The 17,046-nt window shown below is 45.7% G+C and overlaps 1 protein-coding gene across 2 annotated transcripts in view; it reads left to right on the top strand.

Moving 5' to 3' along the window:
- Kctd1 (potassium channel tetramerization domain containing 1) overlaps nucleotides 1-8,650 on the top strand; it is a 103,743-nt gene extending 95,093 nt beyond the window's left edge. For both annotated transcript variants that reach the window (XM_036204643.1, XM_036204642.1), the window contains exons 4-5: nucleotides 3,124-3,429; nucleotides 8,065-8,650. In XM_036204643.1, coding sequence (XP_036060536.1) covers nucleotides 3,124-3,429; nucleotides 8,065-8,223 — 465 coding nt within the window. In that variant the 3' untranslated portion in view covers nucleotides 8,224-8,650. The remainder of the gene's footprint in view (nucleotides 1-3,123; nucleotides 3,430-8,064) is intronic.
- Nucleotides 8,651-17,046: the final 8,396 nt, after the last annotated feature.

Genomic DNA, 17,046 nt, shown 5'->3' with positions numbered 1-17,046 from the left:
TTTCTCACCCGGTTCACAGGAGTCCGAGTTGCATGTTGTTGACATCTGTGCTTTGAAACACCACTGACAGGTGGCCAGGGGCAGGGTGAGAACCTTCCAAATCTCTATCAGCCTCGCCTAAACCATCACATACCAACACCCAAGTTTAAGTAAAAGCCACATGCACATCTTCTAGACACCCACTCAAGCCTGTCCCCAGGCTGTTGCTTCCTACACCTTCCCACGATGAGTTCTGGAGGTGGCAAGGACTACAGGCTCCTATGAGTGTATCTGCAGCTGAGCCTAACTGCATGTGTGTTCCATCAGAGAAGATTAAATTTGGATTCCCACCAACACCATCCAGCTTGAAATGCCCAGGTGTATTTTGGAACTGAAAGAAGAAAGTGAATCCTTTCACATTTCAGTTTTTCATTTGTGAAATGGGAATAATCATGGTGACTGATTTCGTAGGTGATTTGAGGACTTAATTCATGAAAAGCTCTTAAACAGGCCTATCTGCCAGCCCTTAATCCCCTGTATCATTAACAAAATTAATGAAAGTCTTGGTTAAGGTTTCTACTGCTGTAATGAAACACCAGAACCGATGTAACTTGGGGAGGAAAGGGTTGATTCAGCTCACACTTTCATATCATTCTTCATCCCCAAAGGAGGTCAGGACAGGAACTCAAGCAGGACAGGGACCTGGAGGCAGGAGCTGATGCAGAGGCCATGGAGGGGAGCTACTTACTTGTTTGTTCTCTATAACTTGCTCAGCCTACTTTCTTATAGAACCCAGGACCACCAGCCCAGGGATGGCACCACCCACAATGGGCTGGGCCCTCCCCCATTGATCACTAATTGAGAAAACACTCTGTAGGCTGGCCCACAGCCCAGTCTCCCCCCCTCCTTTTTTTTATTATATTTGTGTTTTAATTTTACACATCAGCCATGTGTTTCCCTGTCCTCCCCCCTCCCGCCCCCGCCCCCACCTTTCCCCCACCCACTCCCCTCCATTCCCATCTCCTCCAGGGCCAAGACTCCCCTGGGGATTCATTTCAACCTGGTGGATTCAGTACAGGCAGGTCAAGTCCCCTCCTTCCAGGCTGAGCAAAGTGTCCCTGTGTAAGCCCCAGGTTCCAAACAGCCAGCTCATGCACTAAGGACAGATCCAGGTCCCACAGCCTGGGAGCCTCCTAAACAGATCAAGCTATTCAATTGTCTCACTTATCCAGAGCACCTGATCCAGCTGGGGGCTCCACAGCCTTTGGTTCACAATTCATGTGCTTCCATTCATCTGGCCTTTCGTCCCCGTGCTTTTTCCAATCCTGGGCTCAACAATTCACGCTCCCACAGTCCCTCTTCCTTCTCGACAACTGGACACACAGAGCTCCACCTGGGGCCTGGCTGAGGATCTCTGCATCACTTCCATCAGTCACTGGATGAGAGTTCCAGCCCGACCATCAGAGTGTTTGGCCATCTGATCACCAGACTAGGTCAGATCAGGCTTTCTCTTGACCACTGCCAGCAGTCTACAGAGGATGCATCACTGTGGACCTCAGGGGACCTCTCCAGCACTCTGCCCACTCCTGTTCTCATGTGGTCCTCATCCATCATGGTCTACCATTCCTCGTTCTCCCTTTCTCTTCCTGATCCAGCTGGGATCTCCTGGACCCCAAGCCTCCCTCCCCTCAAACCTTGCCCTTCATTTCTCCCACTCTTGTCTATGTTGTTCATGTAGATCTCATCCATTTCTCTGTCATTGGGTGATCCCTGTGTCTTTCTTAGGGTCCCGTTTTCTAGGTAGCCTCCCTGGAGTTGTGTAGCAGTCTAGTCATCTTTGTTTTACATCTAGTATCCTCCTATGAGTGAGTACATGTTCGTCCTTCTGAGTCTGGGTTACCTCATTCAGGATGATTTTTTCTAGATCCATCCATTTGCCTGCAAACCTCATGATGTCATAGTTTTTCTCTGCTAAGTAGTACTCCATTGTGTATATGTACCATATTTTCTTTATCCATTCTTCTAGGTTGTTTCCATGTTCTGGCTATTACAAACAATGCTGATATGAACATAGCTGAGCAAATGCCCTTGTGGTATGATTGAACATTCCTTGGGTATATGCCCAAGAGTGCTACAGCTGGGTCTTGGGGGAGATGGATTCCCAATTTTCTAAGGAAGCACCATATTGATTTCCAAAGTGGCTGTACAAGCTTGCATTCCCACCAGCAGTGGAGGAGAGTTCCCCTTGCTCCACATCCTCTCCAGCATAAGCTGTCTTCCCACAGCCCAGTCTTATAGAGGCATTTTCTCAACTGAGGCTCCCTCCTTTCAGATGACTATAGTTTGTGACAAGTTGACATAAATCTAGCCAGCACAATGAATGAATGAGTGAGTGCAAACTGAGTCTTTACAAATGTGTTGTAAGTGAAGTGTTTGCATTTAGATTTGATTATTGAAATACCACAGAAGTGAGCAAACATGTTTCTTTTTTAATATAACATTTAAAAGTAGTTATTTGATAATTTCATACATGCATACAAGATTGTACATTGATCCCCACTCCTTGCCCCAGTTCCTCATAAATCCACCCCCTACCCCCTACTTCAATTTCATGTCCTCTTGTTTTAATAACCCATTGAGTCCAGTCTGTGTTGTCCATATGCTCATGAACATGGAGCCATAACTACTGCCCAGCTGACCATCCATGGGGCGAGGTCATCCTATGGGGCCACCCTTAAAGAAACGGACTCTCCTGGCAGTCATCAGTTGTCACAGCCCCTCAGCTGGGGGGCAGGAGGCTCGTGAGTGCTTCTCCCTCCTTACTAGAATGTGCAGACAGCCACAGCTGCTGTGAGTTCAAGACTACAGTGTCTGTCATGTCCAGAGTATGACACATACCTGTAGTCGCAAAACTTGCAGAAGGTGGGGTGGGGAGGTGGGGGTAGAGGGGTGGAGGGCCATGAGTTCAAAGCCACACACCTGTAGTCCCAACACTTGTGGGGGCAGGAGGTGAGGTAGAGGACCATGAGTTCAAGGGCAACCTAGGCTACCTAGGAAGATCCGAAGCACAACAAAACAGGCATGGCTGTTTTGGGCACTGTATATATGTGTTTTCCACCGTGAAATGCCTTTTTATTCCCCTAGGACTATACTTTGTTATATGAAGAGGCAAAATATTTTCAACTTCAGCCAATGTTGTTGGAGATGGAACGATGGAAACAGGACAGAGAAACTGGCCGCTTTTCACGGCCCTGTGAGTGCCTCGTGGTGCGTGTGGCCCCGGACCTTGGAGAAAGGATCACACTCAGTGGGGACAAGTCCTTGATAGAAGAAGTATTTCCAGAGATAGGCGATGTGATGTGCAACTCTGTCAACGCAGGCTGGAATCACGACTCAACGCATGTCATCAGGTTTCCACTAAACGGCTACTGTCACCTCAACTCAGTACAGGTATGCCATCCTCTCCCGTGTGGCACCAGTGCTGTTCTCCGTGCTGTCACTTATGCTCCTCCAGGGAGGGGGCGCTGTCGTGTGCAGTGCTTACATTGGGTAGGTGGTTTCTCAGCTTCCACAGCATCCATCCCCTAAATCCACAAGTCGTTGTTGAGCACCTACTATGTGCTCAATACTATGTGTACCTACTATGAGTACAGGTGATACAGAAGAAAACAAGACAGCAGTTCTGTGTTTATGGAGTTTGTGTCTCAGAAATGGGGTGGGGGCAGACATTAACCAACATGAATACTGCCCCAGTAGTGGTAAGAAGACGTCTGAGGCAGGCACAGTGTTTGTGTTAGTGTTTGTCTTTGTAACACATATCTGAGGGAAACAACTTAAGAATTGATTTTTGCTCCTGGTCTCAGGGGTGATCACTAGGTTCCACTGTTTCCTGGGCTGTGGTGAGGTAAAACATCATGACTGACAGGTGTGGCAGAGCAAATTGATCACTTTATGGTGGCCAGGAAAAAAAAGAGGGCAACAAAGAGGAAGTGGCCCAGGCAAGCTGTGCCCCTCAGAAGTACACCCTCAAGTGGGCTACTTTCTGCAACCAGCCCCCACCTCTAACAGCCATTCGTCAGGAAGTCCTCAGGGAATCACGGAGTCTATTCAGTTAGTGTCCTCGATGACCGAGTCCACCTGCTGGAGGACAGGCTTTCTGCCCAAGCCTCATGGGGTGCACTGCATACCCAGCCCCTGGGGTCTTCCAGGAGGAGCGGTCAGGTTGTAAAGAGTCCACAGCGGCAGTGCCCTCGGCATGTGAGTGCTCTAAGGAATGCCACTTGAAGTAAAGGGATTGGAGGGAGGGAGTTTGTGCCCGTGCACGAGGTCGGGGATGATGGAGACAATCCTGGTGAGCCTCAGAGAGAGTGGTCAGCATTCAGGCTTTTCCTGAGTAGTAGGGTTTTTTGGGAGAGAGGTTGTTGTGTTTGGCGTTAGGTTCATTGGCCTGTGTGAGACTAAGTGGAAGGAAGTGGAGGATTTTGAACAGAAGAGGAAACTGCTGTAACTTTGTTCTAAAATAAATACTCCAGGGTCCAAGAATGTAGATCAGTTGATAGAGGGCTTACCCAGCATGCATTGGGCACTGGGTCTGATTCTTAGTACCCCATGAGCTGTGGTGCATACCTATAATTCTAGCACTTTGGAGGTAGAGGCAAGAGGATCAGAAACTCAAGGTCAGGGCTAGAGAGATGGCTCAGTGGTTAGGACCACCTGGGTTCAGTACCCAGCATCTACATTGGTTGGCTCACAGCTGCCTGCAACTTTGACTCTGGGGATCCTCTCTCCTGGCCGCCTTGAACAACTGTATATAAATGATGCACATATTGACAAGTAGACATGCATATACATATAAATAAAATTAAATAAAGAAATTCAAGATCATCTTCAGCTAATTAGCAAGCTCAAGGCCAGCTTTGTCTACAGGAGACCTTGTCTTTTTTTTTTTTTTAACTGAACAGTAGATGATAACAGAAATGAGGAGGCAGGTTACAGAGCAGATGGTCTCTGTCTGAGTGTCTTAACTGCTGGTCTTACAAGCTTTTCTGACTGTGGCTGGGGGTTCTAAGAAGCCAGACAGGTTTTTGACAGAACTGGAGTGGAACTGTCATGTTTTTAGGTGGAAACATCTTTGGGAGAAGAAAACATCAGGGTGGGACTGAGGATTTGGTTTAGAGCATGTGAGGTGTGCTGTTTGTACTTCACCACAGTGTGCTGAACACCTGTTCTGCCCCCCTCCCCAGGGCTGTGGCCAGTGGGTCACTGTCCTCTGACAGCAGCTCTAGCAGCCAAGCTCTGCTAGTGCGCCTGCCTTGCTGGGGAAAGGCAGAGGCACACCTGAGTTCCCCCAGAGCCCTGCCACACTGAACTCTGTCAGAAGGCAGCAGGCTGAAAGGGCCCCAGCTCTCTGCAGTTGGAACTGGCCCATGACTTTGTTCACTACTTAGACATAGGTCAGTGGCAAAGTGCTTACCTAGCAAATGCAACCCCATCCACATTCTGTCTCCAGCACCATTAAGTGCTCTCTGAGAGTTCAAAGGCTAGAAACACTCACAGGATCATGCTGCCTCAGGGAAATTGTTCCACACTGTTTATAAGTTTTCAAATGTGTGAGCAGTTGTCCCAGAGCAGAACAGCAGGAAACTCAGAAAAATGAACCTTGCCAAGCACCAAGAGAAAGGCACCCAGTCCCACTAGGGTTCAAGAGGGCAAGAGCTGCATTCTCACCTTTGTGGATAGCAGCCCCTAGAGGTGTGAGGTGGTCATACAAGGCTACACACACACACACACACACACACACACACACACACACACACACACAAAGCTGTGTTACCTCTAAATGCTTGTGAAGCCTCAAAGTCTTTTTCCTCCCACACACCCTGCCAGGTGCTCATAGAGCCGACCACAGCATCCAAAGCCAGAGTAAGAAGGTCTCAGCCTTGGCCAGTGAGTGCCTTCCATATGCCTGATGCATTGACCAAATCAGCTGTGGAAATTTCACCTGTATCACCTTCATCCCTTACACAGCCCAGCCCATTCTTGCTTCCCGCTCCACCCATCACCAAGAGGTAGACACTAGTCTGTCAGTACATAGGTACTTAGGGACAGGGCATCAGATACCTGCAGATCCACTCAAGTCATGTAAACATTCCTAAAAGATTTCTAAACCCAAGGAACTTTGCTGTAGACTTGGTGTTTAACCAGCCTGTGCCTTAGCTCAGCTGGTAGAGGTGGGACTGGGTGTTTGACCAGTTTAGCTCAGCTGGTAGAGGTAGGACTGGGTGTTTGACCAGCTATGAGTTAGCTCAGCTGGTAGAGGTGGGACTGGGTGTTTGACCAGTTTAGCTCAGCTGGTAGAGGTAGGACTGGGTGTTTGACCAGTTTAGCTCAGCTGGTAGAGGTGGGACTGGGTGTTTGATCAGTTAGCTCAGCTCGTAGAGGTGGGACTTGGGTGTTTGATCAGTTAGCTCAGCTCGTAGAGGTTCTTGCCTTGAAGCCAGATGACGTGAGTTCAGTAGCTGGGACCCATGTGGTAGAATGAGAGAGGTGACTGACTGTCTCTCTCTCTCTTTTTCTCTCATACATGCACACACACAGAATACATATGTAAATAAATAAAGGAAAAATTAGAAAAAAAAAAAAAAGCAATGACTTCCTAAGCTGTTTACACAGCATTGGCCACATGCAAGCCAGCACTGGGTCATACCAGATACTTGTCATGGTGTGGTAACCTCTGGGCAGGAACACAGCAGTGTCCATAACACCTCTGGGGAATAAGCATCAGACTGGTTTGTCGCTGTCTGATGGCTCCTCCTGCGCATATGTCCTCTCCTAATGGGGCAGAAGATCCTTTCGAAACACACCGAGGCAGCTCTCACTGACAGGTTCCCTTCCTTCCTCTGCTAGAGAGTTCTGCTCAGAGAGCTGTCCTCCACACACATTGTATTCACCAGAACTTAGGGAAGGGTCCCATCACCCTGTCATTAGGTCGATGAGCACTGATGTGCACAGTGAGTTCACCTGTGGAGAGAGCCAGCCACTGTTCTCAATATGGGCTTTGTATTTTTGGAGTACATACACTTGTTTTCCCAGCCTCTTCTAATACATTATTTTGCCTCTTTATTTCGTATAAAAGTTGGTGATAGGAAATGATAATTAAGAAGCAAGAGGAGATGTAGTTCAGTGGTAGAGCGCTTGCCTAGCATGCACAAGATCCTGGGTTTAATCCTCAGCACTACACTTAATTAATCAGTTAATTATAACTAGGATTGCCTTGCTTAGTTATATTTAGGGCTTTGCTTGCTTATTTTCAGCCAAGCTGGCACTGTGTAGCTCAGGCTGGTCCCACACTCTTGATCCTCCTGCCTTTCCCTCCCAAGTGTTGAGTGTGACACCACACATGGTCCACTTTATTACTGACAGTTTGAGAGTTATTTAGCAGCATTTCACTCCACACACACACACACACACACACACACACACACACACACACACACACACACAAATAAATAAATAGATAGATAATAGATAAATAAATAAATAAATAATTTTTTAAAGTTTTTGAAAAGGTTGAAGTGAGCTTATTTTTAAAGTTATGTTTTATGGTGCCCCTTTCCTTTAGAGATGGTGGGATTTGCTTCTATCTGGTGAACCATCTGTTGGATTGTCAAAGAAACGGAGTGCTCTCATTTAGCATCCTGCTCCCCTGTCTCAGATTTGCAGGGTGGCTTCCTGTGTCGAAGTGCCCAACATAGCAAATGCAAGGATCTAGCTAGCATTTGACTTTGGAATTCAGCAACATTTAATTAAACAGCATCTAGGCTGCACCAGACCTCTCCAGTGTCTTCTTGATTGTTTGTGGCAAGAGGTCAAAGTCAGGGCCTTGTACATGCTAGACGATCACTCTACAGCCGGGTGGCAGCCCCAGCTCTAGCTGAGCTTGATTTGGGGTATGCTTTCTAAGGAAAGCCCCTTGCTTTCACTCTTGAATGTACGTGACTTGAGCTCTGGAACACATCTTTGGTGTGCTTATGTGGCCGATGACTCGCCGTGCCCCTCAGTAAACACCTGTCTTGTTTTTCATAGGTCCTCGAGCGGTTGCAGCAAAGAGGATTTGAAATTGTGGGTTCCTGTGGGGGAGGAGTGGACTCGTCCCAGTTCAGTGAATATGTCCTTCGACGGGAGCTGAGGCGGACACCACGAGTACCCTCGGTCATCCGGATAAAACAGGAGCCACTGGACTAAACAGACCTATTTCTTATGCAAAAAGAAAACACACACAACCAATAACAATATGCGAAAAGGAACACTTGTGTGCAGCTGGGACAGTAAACCAAGCTCTGAACCTAAAATTGAATAAAAGACATTTATATCCACTAGAAATCACACCTGTATTCATATGGGAACAATTGGAATCATGATATCCTCAAGATGTAAAAAAAAATATATAAATATATATATATATATATATGTCAAAGGTAGGAAATGCAAAATGAGAAAGTGGGCTAGGATGGATGCTGTGAAGGCCATGAGTGTCCTGGCCTCTGAGGTCTCTGTCCAGTCCATGAGCCATGAGCAGGGAGGGCAGTCTCCTAATACTGCCCATTGCCAACAGCCATCCATTGTTTCTTTTCCTTTACCTTTCTTCCTTTTCCTTCTTCCTTCCTTCCTTCCTTCCTTCCTTCCTTCCTTCCTTCCTTTCTTTCTTTCTTTCTTTCCTTTTTCTTTTTTTAGCAAACAAAACACCTCGGCTGGTGTTTTCTTTGCAAGCGGAGATTTCATGTCTCTTCACGTAGGGACCAGGAGGGAATTCAGAGGACCGCTCAGGAGCACACTGCATCGGATGTACGTAGACAGGCCGTTCGAACTGTAGTTTGTACAGGAGTGCCCTTTCCTTTGTTTTTCCGCTGACCGTTGACCGTTTGACAGAGGGGCCAGAGCTATTTCTTGCTAGAGATCTCCAGTTTCAGTCTGCTGCTTTCCTACAATTTTTTCAGATTTTATAATGTATTAAATACAATAAATGCTGTTTAAAAAAAATGGGTTCTGTGTAGAACACACTTGTTGGGATACGGATGAATTAAAATGGAAGTTTTCCTTTTTATTTTTTTCTGTGTTGAGCATCAGAAGAGTTCTGGACAGGTGCGCCAGCTTTAAAGGCAAAGCCCAGGACAAGATAAGGATGTGGGTCTGTCCCGACAATTCTCTCCCAACTCACAGTGCTCTTCCCAACTTCCTGTGCTCTGCTACTCTGCCTGTTGAATAAGAGAAATCACTTTGTTTCTTCTTGATGAGGAGGGGGATGATAGAAACCGGAGCCTCATTCAAGCTAAGCATGAATTCTAAAGCTGGTGCTTCCCAGGCCAGACTCTGTGCCCCCTCCCTACACCCCTCCCTCCTTAAGTCCTCCATTCTTACAGTCCTCCCTCCCTACAGTCCTCCCTCCCCACCATCCTCCCTTCCCACAGCCCTCCCTCTACAGCCCTACCTACTTACACCTCTCTTTTTTATACAATCCTCCCTCCCTACACCCCTCCCTACATGACCCCCCCCCACACACACAGCCTTCCCTGAATCTCAGGTAGCCCATGCAGGGCTCAGAATCACTGAGTCCCCCTCAAAGTTCTGACTTCTATCCTCTTGCCTTCACCTCACACTCTGGGATTCCAGGTTTGCACACTGCCTGGACTCTCTTCACCTCACACTCTGGGATTCCAGGTTTGCACACTGCCTGGACTCCAGTCTTTATACCTACAGACTTTTCAGTGACACTTAGATTATCTTGCTGCAGAGGGAACCAAACCAATATTATGTGCCACGTTCTGGCTTGTGATTCTCAAGTACACACTGGCCTTGGCTGGTCTGCTCCTGTTCTATGATGCCATCCAGGGGGCAGCAGGGCTGTGATGTCCACAGCAGCTTACCCAATCACGTGGCTGTCAGCCTCCCTGTGGCCAGGACCCCTTCAGCAAGGTGCCACTGTGAGTGATCTGAGAGGCCACCAGTGGAGTGTGCAGTCCTGTGAGAGGCCACACCCCAACCTGTGCTGTGGCTCTGTTCTGTTTCCTGAACAGACATAACCAGTTCAGGCTAAGGATAAGTTCATAAAACCCACCTGACCAGGACAATAACAATAAATTCGTGGCCAACTTAAATCCACTATAGTATCAGCCAAAAGATCTTCAAATAGATCTAATACAACTAATAAGGGAAATGTTGGTGCCAAAACAATCACTTTCTTACCAGTCAGAAAGGTACAAAACCTGAGGTGTCCATCTTACTTTAGAACTAAGTCTTCAGCTTTTTCAGGACCCTGGTGGCTCTGGTCTCTCTTTCCCCATGCCTTTCTTCCATCCTTCCAGACACCCCAAACCAGCCGGTATGCTGCTAAGATTGACAGGTAAGGTACAATGCGTTTGTGGTGCAGAGATGCTCCTGTGGTGATGGGCTGTTTCCATCCTGAACTTACCTTCCTGTTTTAAATTAAAAAGCTGTGCCTGAGGACACCAGTAATGAAAATATCATTGCTGCTGGAACTAAAAGTAAGCTGTTAATGTCTGCTGCTCTGAAACACAGAGACAGCCCAAACACTTCATTTCTTTAGTGACTGCCAGCCAGGCTGCACATTCTGCCACAATGTCCCCTTCTAGGAGACTAATAAAGCACCGCATTCAATTCAGACAGCCAGGGCTGCCCCAGCCAGCTGCTGTGCCATCGCTGTCCTACCGAAAGGAGAAATCTGCTATGGTTTTTACTAGCAACTGGATTTCAGTAGACAAGATACCCCCAGATACCCCCAGATCAGCACAGCAAGGCCCCACTCTGGGATTCCACCGGTTACAAATCACGTTCACATTTAGATCCGGGGAGATGGCTCAGTCAGGAAAGTGTGCAAACATGAGGATGGGTTTGGGCCCCAGAACCCATGCAAAAAGCTGGGCTCGGTGGTGACAGCGCACGCTGGTGAGGTGGGACGTGGAGACAGGCAGCTCCTGCAGCCTGCTGGCCAGCGAGTCTAGTCTATGCATCAAAGTTCCAGGCTATGGAGCAGCTCGCAAACCAAAGGCAGAGGGTGCCTGAGAAATGACACACACGGCACACACGTGCACCTGTACATACATGAACACAAGAGTTGATATTTACCCAGCACCCACTTTGTGCAGTTGGAACTGTCCCCCCAAAGTATGCTTATCCCACAGAATTGTGTGCCCAACTGCAACTATTTTGATCAGCTCAGTGGAACAAAGATTCCTTTTGTAAAAATCTCCATGTTCAGACACTAAAGGACTTCAGAAATGGTGCGCCAATTAAAACACAACTGGGCCACAGCCTCAACTTCTCACTACCTTTTCACTATCCAATATATAGTTTATATGCAAATATGACCAGCTGTGCTTATAGCAACCTGGACAGCTGTACTCCTTCCCTCTGAGGATCTGATCAAGGATTGCTTACAATAGTTATCAGTAACATCTCTTCAGAGTCCTTCCTGGACAGTTTCCTTTGAGAGGAGGGTGCCCCCATCTGGACCCATCTGAAGAGTACAGCTCACTAGTTTTGTAACACAGCACAAAGGCTTGGATCTGCCTAACTGGCCCCTTGTTGGTAGAGTCACAGGAGGTGAATTTCTGTTTCTGCAGGAACACTGAGTAACTCATGTTGGGTCCTTACTGCCTCACTTCAGAAGAGTTGCCGTGGTCTGTGTTAATGATGACAATTTGTTCTTGTTCTTGTTCTTGTTCTTGTTGTAGTTTGAGACAAGGCCTCACTATGTAGCCCTTGCTGGCCTGGAACTCACTATGTAGAGCCTGCCTCTGGCTCTTGAGTACTGGGAATAAAGACATGTGCCACCATGGCTGGCCAGTTTTTCGCCTTTTACATAAAGTGATTTCCACCAAATGCAAAACTTGATTTTTCTCCTTATAATTGTTAATTAATCCATAGGGTGATAATATAAGACTCCTTTTCTTCCACATACATATCTGATGGTTTTACCATTCATTAGCAGTGTTTTCCTCAATTTTACCTTGTTGGTTACAATACAAAAATCTTAAAAGTGTTCTTCTTTGAATGGCTAGACCATTCATCCTTGAAATAACTTTTTTTTTTCCAGAAAAATACATTTGTTTAGCCTGGGGCAGACAAGCCACAATCTCTGACCTGCTCTTTCTTAAGAAATACTTTGGAAAAACAGAACAAGCCTAAACCAGTTTCCAAATCGTGGGTGAGTTTCCACATAGGAATAAGAGCCATGCCCTGAGCAGGCACTGTGTAGCAGGAATGTGCTGAGCCTTTTAACTCCAGTGGTTCATTTCATCTTCATGAGCACACAGGTGTTACATTGTTCCTCATGTAACTACGATGCTGAGAAACCATGTAAGCAGCGAAGTGGAAGTTCATGTTCCCTTACGCTTTTACAGGAAGGTGGAAATAACCACACTATTGAGGGAAAATGAGTCTCAAGTTACAACAGCAAAGAAGTACAAACAGATTCTTTTAAAAAAAATTACTATGTGTATTTATTTATATGTTGTTGGCAATGCTGTGTGGAGGTTGGTGGAGAAATTGTGGGAGCCAGTTCTTGCCTTTTACCATGGGGGTCCTGGCAATTGAGCAAGACCTGGGTTGTCAGGCTTGGTGGCAAGTGCCTTTGTCTGTTGATCTGACTCTCTGATCTTAAAGTGGATTCCTTAAGAGTTACTCTGTGTGTGTGTGTGTGTGTGTGTGTGTGTGTGTGTGTGTGTGTGTGTAAGTGCCCTGAAAGGCCAGAGAGTCCTTGAAGCTGGAGTTATAAACAGTTGTAAACCACATAATGTAGGTGTTAGGAACCAAACCCTACTTTTTTGCAAGAGTAGAAAGCATCCTTAACCACACTGACCCATCTCTCCAGGCCCTGAAGTAGATTATCAATGTATCTACTCGTTAGATTGGAAATGAGTTCCTAGAGACAAATACTTCAAGCATCCCACTGGTCCCTTGGTTGAAGTCAGAATTTGATGACTATGACATGGTTACCCTTGGTTACTGTGGTGTGATGAGCAGGGTTCTCATGTCCAATGGCAGAATGAGTATATTTACATATCTAACCATAGTCCAAAGCACACGGAGATGTGCATAACTTCTTTTTTACAAACCATGGGCTAGAAGAGTGCCAAATTATCAGGGGTCATATCCAGGAGAAAAAAATCAGAGAAAACATCCTCAGGGAGGTGCCATTTGGGAAATGTGTGCTAGTAGGGTTTGCCAAGGGCATAGAGGAGAGATGTCTCTGAGCTTGGGATAAAACACTGTGTGGGGTACAGCTCAGCTGTACTGCAGACAAAACACACGCTAGAAAAGATAAGTCTAATCCACTGGGAGAGGTGGAGTTGAACTTGAGCCCAGACCCCACCTGCTGGAGAGTCCCTGAAGGTGTCTCTACAAATGTTCCTCTAGGAATATCTGTTGATGGGAAGGACAATTAGGTGGCTGCCTTCTTCATCCATTCTCCTAGAATCTACAAAACGGACTAAGAGCTGGCAACTATTAAGATATAGGAGAAAAGAAATAATTACCTTGAATGTCAGGGCGACACTCAGATGCCTGCAGGGGCCAGGCAAGCCACTCCAACTATTAAGCCTGCAACATGCACCCCCATTCAGAGAGCCTCCCCAACTCCAGGAAGCCATGGCTATAGGAGAACTGGGGGTGCACTTCAAACTGCCTTTCTGCAAAACCTAGAAATCAGGGCAGGAGAGACTGCTCAGTAGTTAAGAGCACTGACTGTGCTTGCTGAAGACCCAAGTTTCATTCCTAGCACCCACATGATGGCTCACAACAGTCTGTAATTCCAGTTTCAGGGGACCTGGCACCCTCTTCTGGCCTCCATGGGAACTGCACATACAGGGTACACAGACAAACCTGCAGGCAAAACACCCATAACTCATAAAATAAGAATAATATTAAAATCCCCAAAAATACTTTTTAATACCAAGAAATTTATTTTTGTGTGAAATATCTAGATAAGTAAATATATGAACGAACTCTCCTTTAAAATATACAAGCCAAGCAAGACATCTGCAGACTACCAGTTTGTAACTCAGAGTTATGAAATTAAAAAAAAAAAAATTTTTAGACATTCCATTCCATTTCAGTGGAACTGCATGGTGATAGCATAAGAACTAACTTGTCTAAAGATATAAGTTTCATAAAAAGATGAAAATTTGATGCTAACTTTTTATCATGCTACGTAATCATAAAGATTTGAATCCTGTCCTACTATGACAGCAATAATAATCTGCCACCCCATTAGATGTTGTGTGCCATGAAGGCCTGTCCAGGGGATTTGCAGATTTGTGCTCCTTCAGTCTTCCTAGGAATCCCATGAACTTTAGCTTTATTATTTCAATTTTATACATGAGAACATTATTATGTAAAAAATTGCCAGAGTCTACAGGAAACTTGGAACAATACTTAAACATACTCACACATACACACACACACACATACACATATCACATACACACACACATTCACACACACACACACACACACACACACACACACACCTTTTGAGTAGCACCTTGGACTTAACTTTGGTTTCCCCAATTGTGCAAAAGTGATTTTTCTCCTTTGCTAGCAATTCTGGTATATGCCTCAGTATGACACTAGACAAAAATGTCCGAATAAGAATTACATCCTTGACCAATAAATGTGAACCTGTAATGAGAACTTGGAAAAGTCTTGGCATGGACATTGTCAAGCAGCTATCTTTGGTGGTTTACAAAAGGTATATGAGTGTTCCAAAGTGATGTGTCTAAGACATGGAGAGTTCTAGGTTACAGCCGGGCACCACCAGCACCCCAGCTCATGGATTCCTGAATCCCAGCCTCAAAGCAGCCAGAGATTCTCTTAACCACCAAGCATTGTGATGCTTGGATCAAGGAAGTGTGGGAAGAACTGGAGAGCAGCACTGTGCTGTAGTGGGTAGCTGTTCCAGCTTTGACCTGGAAGTACTACCTCCATTGTGGTTTGTATCATGCCTACAATGCAGGGCTGAGACAGGAGCCCTTAAGACCCAAGATCCGGATGTGCCAGCTCTCTTTGATCCTGGATCCTGGACACTGGAGGTAGACCAAGTGGAGTTCTCCAGAGAACACTGCTGGGCTGCACTACACCTTTCCGGGACCCTGTAACCTATCCCTTTACTTGTAAGTTACTGTACTTAAATAAACCTGCCTTTTAACTATGTGGAGTTGCCTTAGTATGGAGAGTCTGTGAGGATCTTCTCCTGTACTTTTGTGATGTACCTTTTTCCTGACATCATTGATGTTTCTTAGACAATACTTGGTGCACTAGCTTTTCGTGGCTGTAACAAAGTACCTGAAACAATCCACTGAAATAATCCACTGTAACTAAGTACCTGAGACAATCCATTGTAAAAAAAAAAAAAAAAAAAAAAAAAAAAAAAAAAAATGTACCTGAGACAATCCACTGTAACAAAATACCTGAGAAATACTTTGTGTCACAGCTGAGAGATGTTAGCTCATAGCGCCTGGCCCTGCTGCTTTGGACATCACAGAGGGAGCTGGTCATCTGATAGCAGCCAAGAAGCAAAAACAAAGAGACTGTGTCCCAACATCTCATTCAAGTGTATTCCTCCAGTGACCCAGCTTCTTCCCACCAGGCTCTAACTCTTAAATGCCCCCACCATCTCCCAACAGTACCACAGACTGGTGACTGAGTTGGCAACACATGACCTTTGGGGAACACTCAAGTCAGCTGGTCTCTTTCATTCTTTTGAAGGCCATATTGAATTGAGTGTTTCCAAGGGCGTTTTGGTAGGGGGCATGATTTGGGGAGTACTCAACCAAAAGTTAACCCAAGAGCCTTCATCTTTTCCAAACTAGGAAGACAGCTGACTGATCATGAAGTGATAGCCTCATTGCAGAATGATTCCATCTGCTTGGAAAACAGCATAGAAAGGACTCCCAAATGCCTCTACCACCTGACAGTAGGTGAGAAGGGATCTGCCTAGTGCCATCTATTTGGGGTTTCTTTGAAACTTAAATACTACATCAAACTTTCAGAGTTTGCAGGGGTATATAAATCTATAATTCTAAACTTTTACCACAAACTCCTTTGCTGTGCTTTCACGCACTTTGGAATGAGAGTGCTCCACCCCTCATCTCTCACAGATCCACCTTCACTCTGTCTCAGCCTTTCCATTCCCCCTAACTCTGAGCATGACGCACACAGCAATTTGTCATGATTCCCAACACTCTTGTCAGAAGAAAGAACAGAGTGTGAGGCACTAAATCACACTGTTGACTAATGAGGCTGAAAAGGCTAGAGAGAAACCAAAGTACGTTCTATTGTAAACCTGGGAACGCAACGGGGAGAGCAGGTCCTAGAAGCCAAAGATCAAATCCTTGTCATGGAAGACTTGAAATAGTTGTATGGGAAGCAAGACCAGTAGGGACAGTTGACTCCGTCAAGTGTGAAGGGGAATTAAAGGCTCATCAAAGGTCTGAAACTCAGCCAACACAGCCAGAGTCATTGTTAGTCAGCAGTGGTGAGTAGCTGGTAAGAGACAGTGGTAGGATGCAGTGGATCAGAAATGTATATTACATTAAAAACGTAATTTTTTAAACTATTGCTGATTTTTTATTTTTAAAAAGTTTCAGTATTTAAGATAGTGTTCTGGCTTGGCATGGTGGTACACACCTTTAATTCCAGCACTCCTGAGGCAGAGACTGTCAGATCTCTATGAATTTGAGGCCAGCTTGGTGTACATAGTGACACCCATCACACACAGAAAAAAAAGAAGACATTGTTCTGTAAGTCATATCCTCAACTATTTGGACTCTTTAGGATGTACATACAGAGAATTTGAAATTCTAAGTTAGCTGCATATTTGTGAAAACAACTCAGTTATGGCTTTTACTTTAAGCAGAGTAGAGGTGATCTGTAACAGAATGTTGACCTGCATTACTTTTCTCTACTGCCATTATAATGTCAAAGTCAGGGTGTTTTTTCTCATAGTTCTAGGTGGGAGGGGAAAAACTGAAAACACACATACACATACAT

The sequence above is a fragment of the Onychomys torridus genome, chromosome 13 (assembly GCF_903995425.1).
Source record: "Onychomys torridus chromosome 13, mOncTor1.1, whole genome shotgun sequence".
In the NCBI taxonomy this organism is placed as follows: domain Eukaryota; kingdom Metazoa; phylum Chordata; class Mammalia; order Rodentia; family Cricetidae; genus Onychomys; species Onychomys torridus.
Note: the sequence above shows the minus strand (reverse complement) of the source record. Positions and strands in the feature narration are given on the sequence as shown.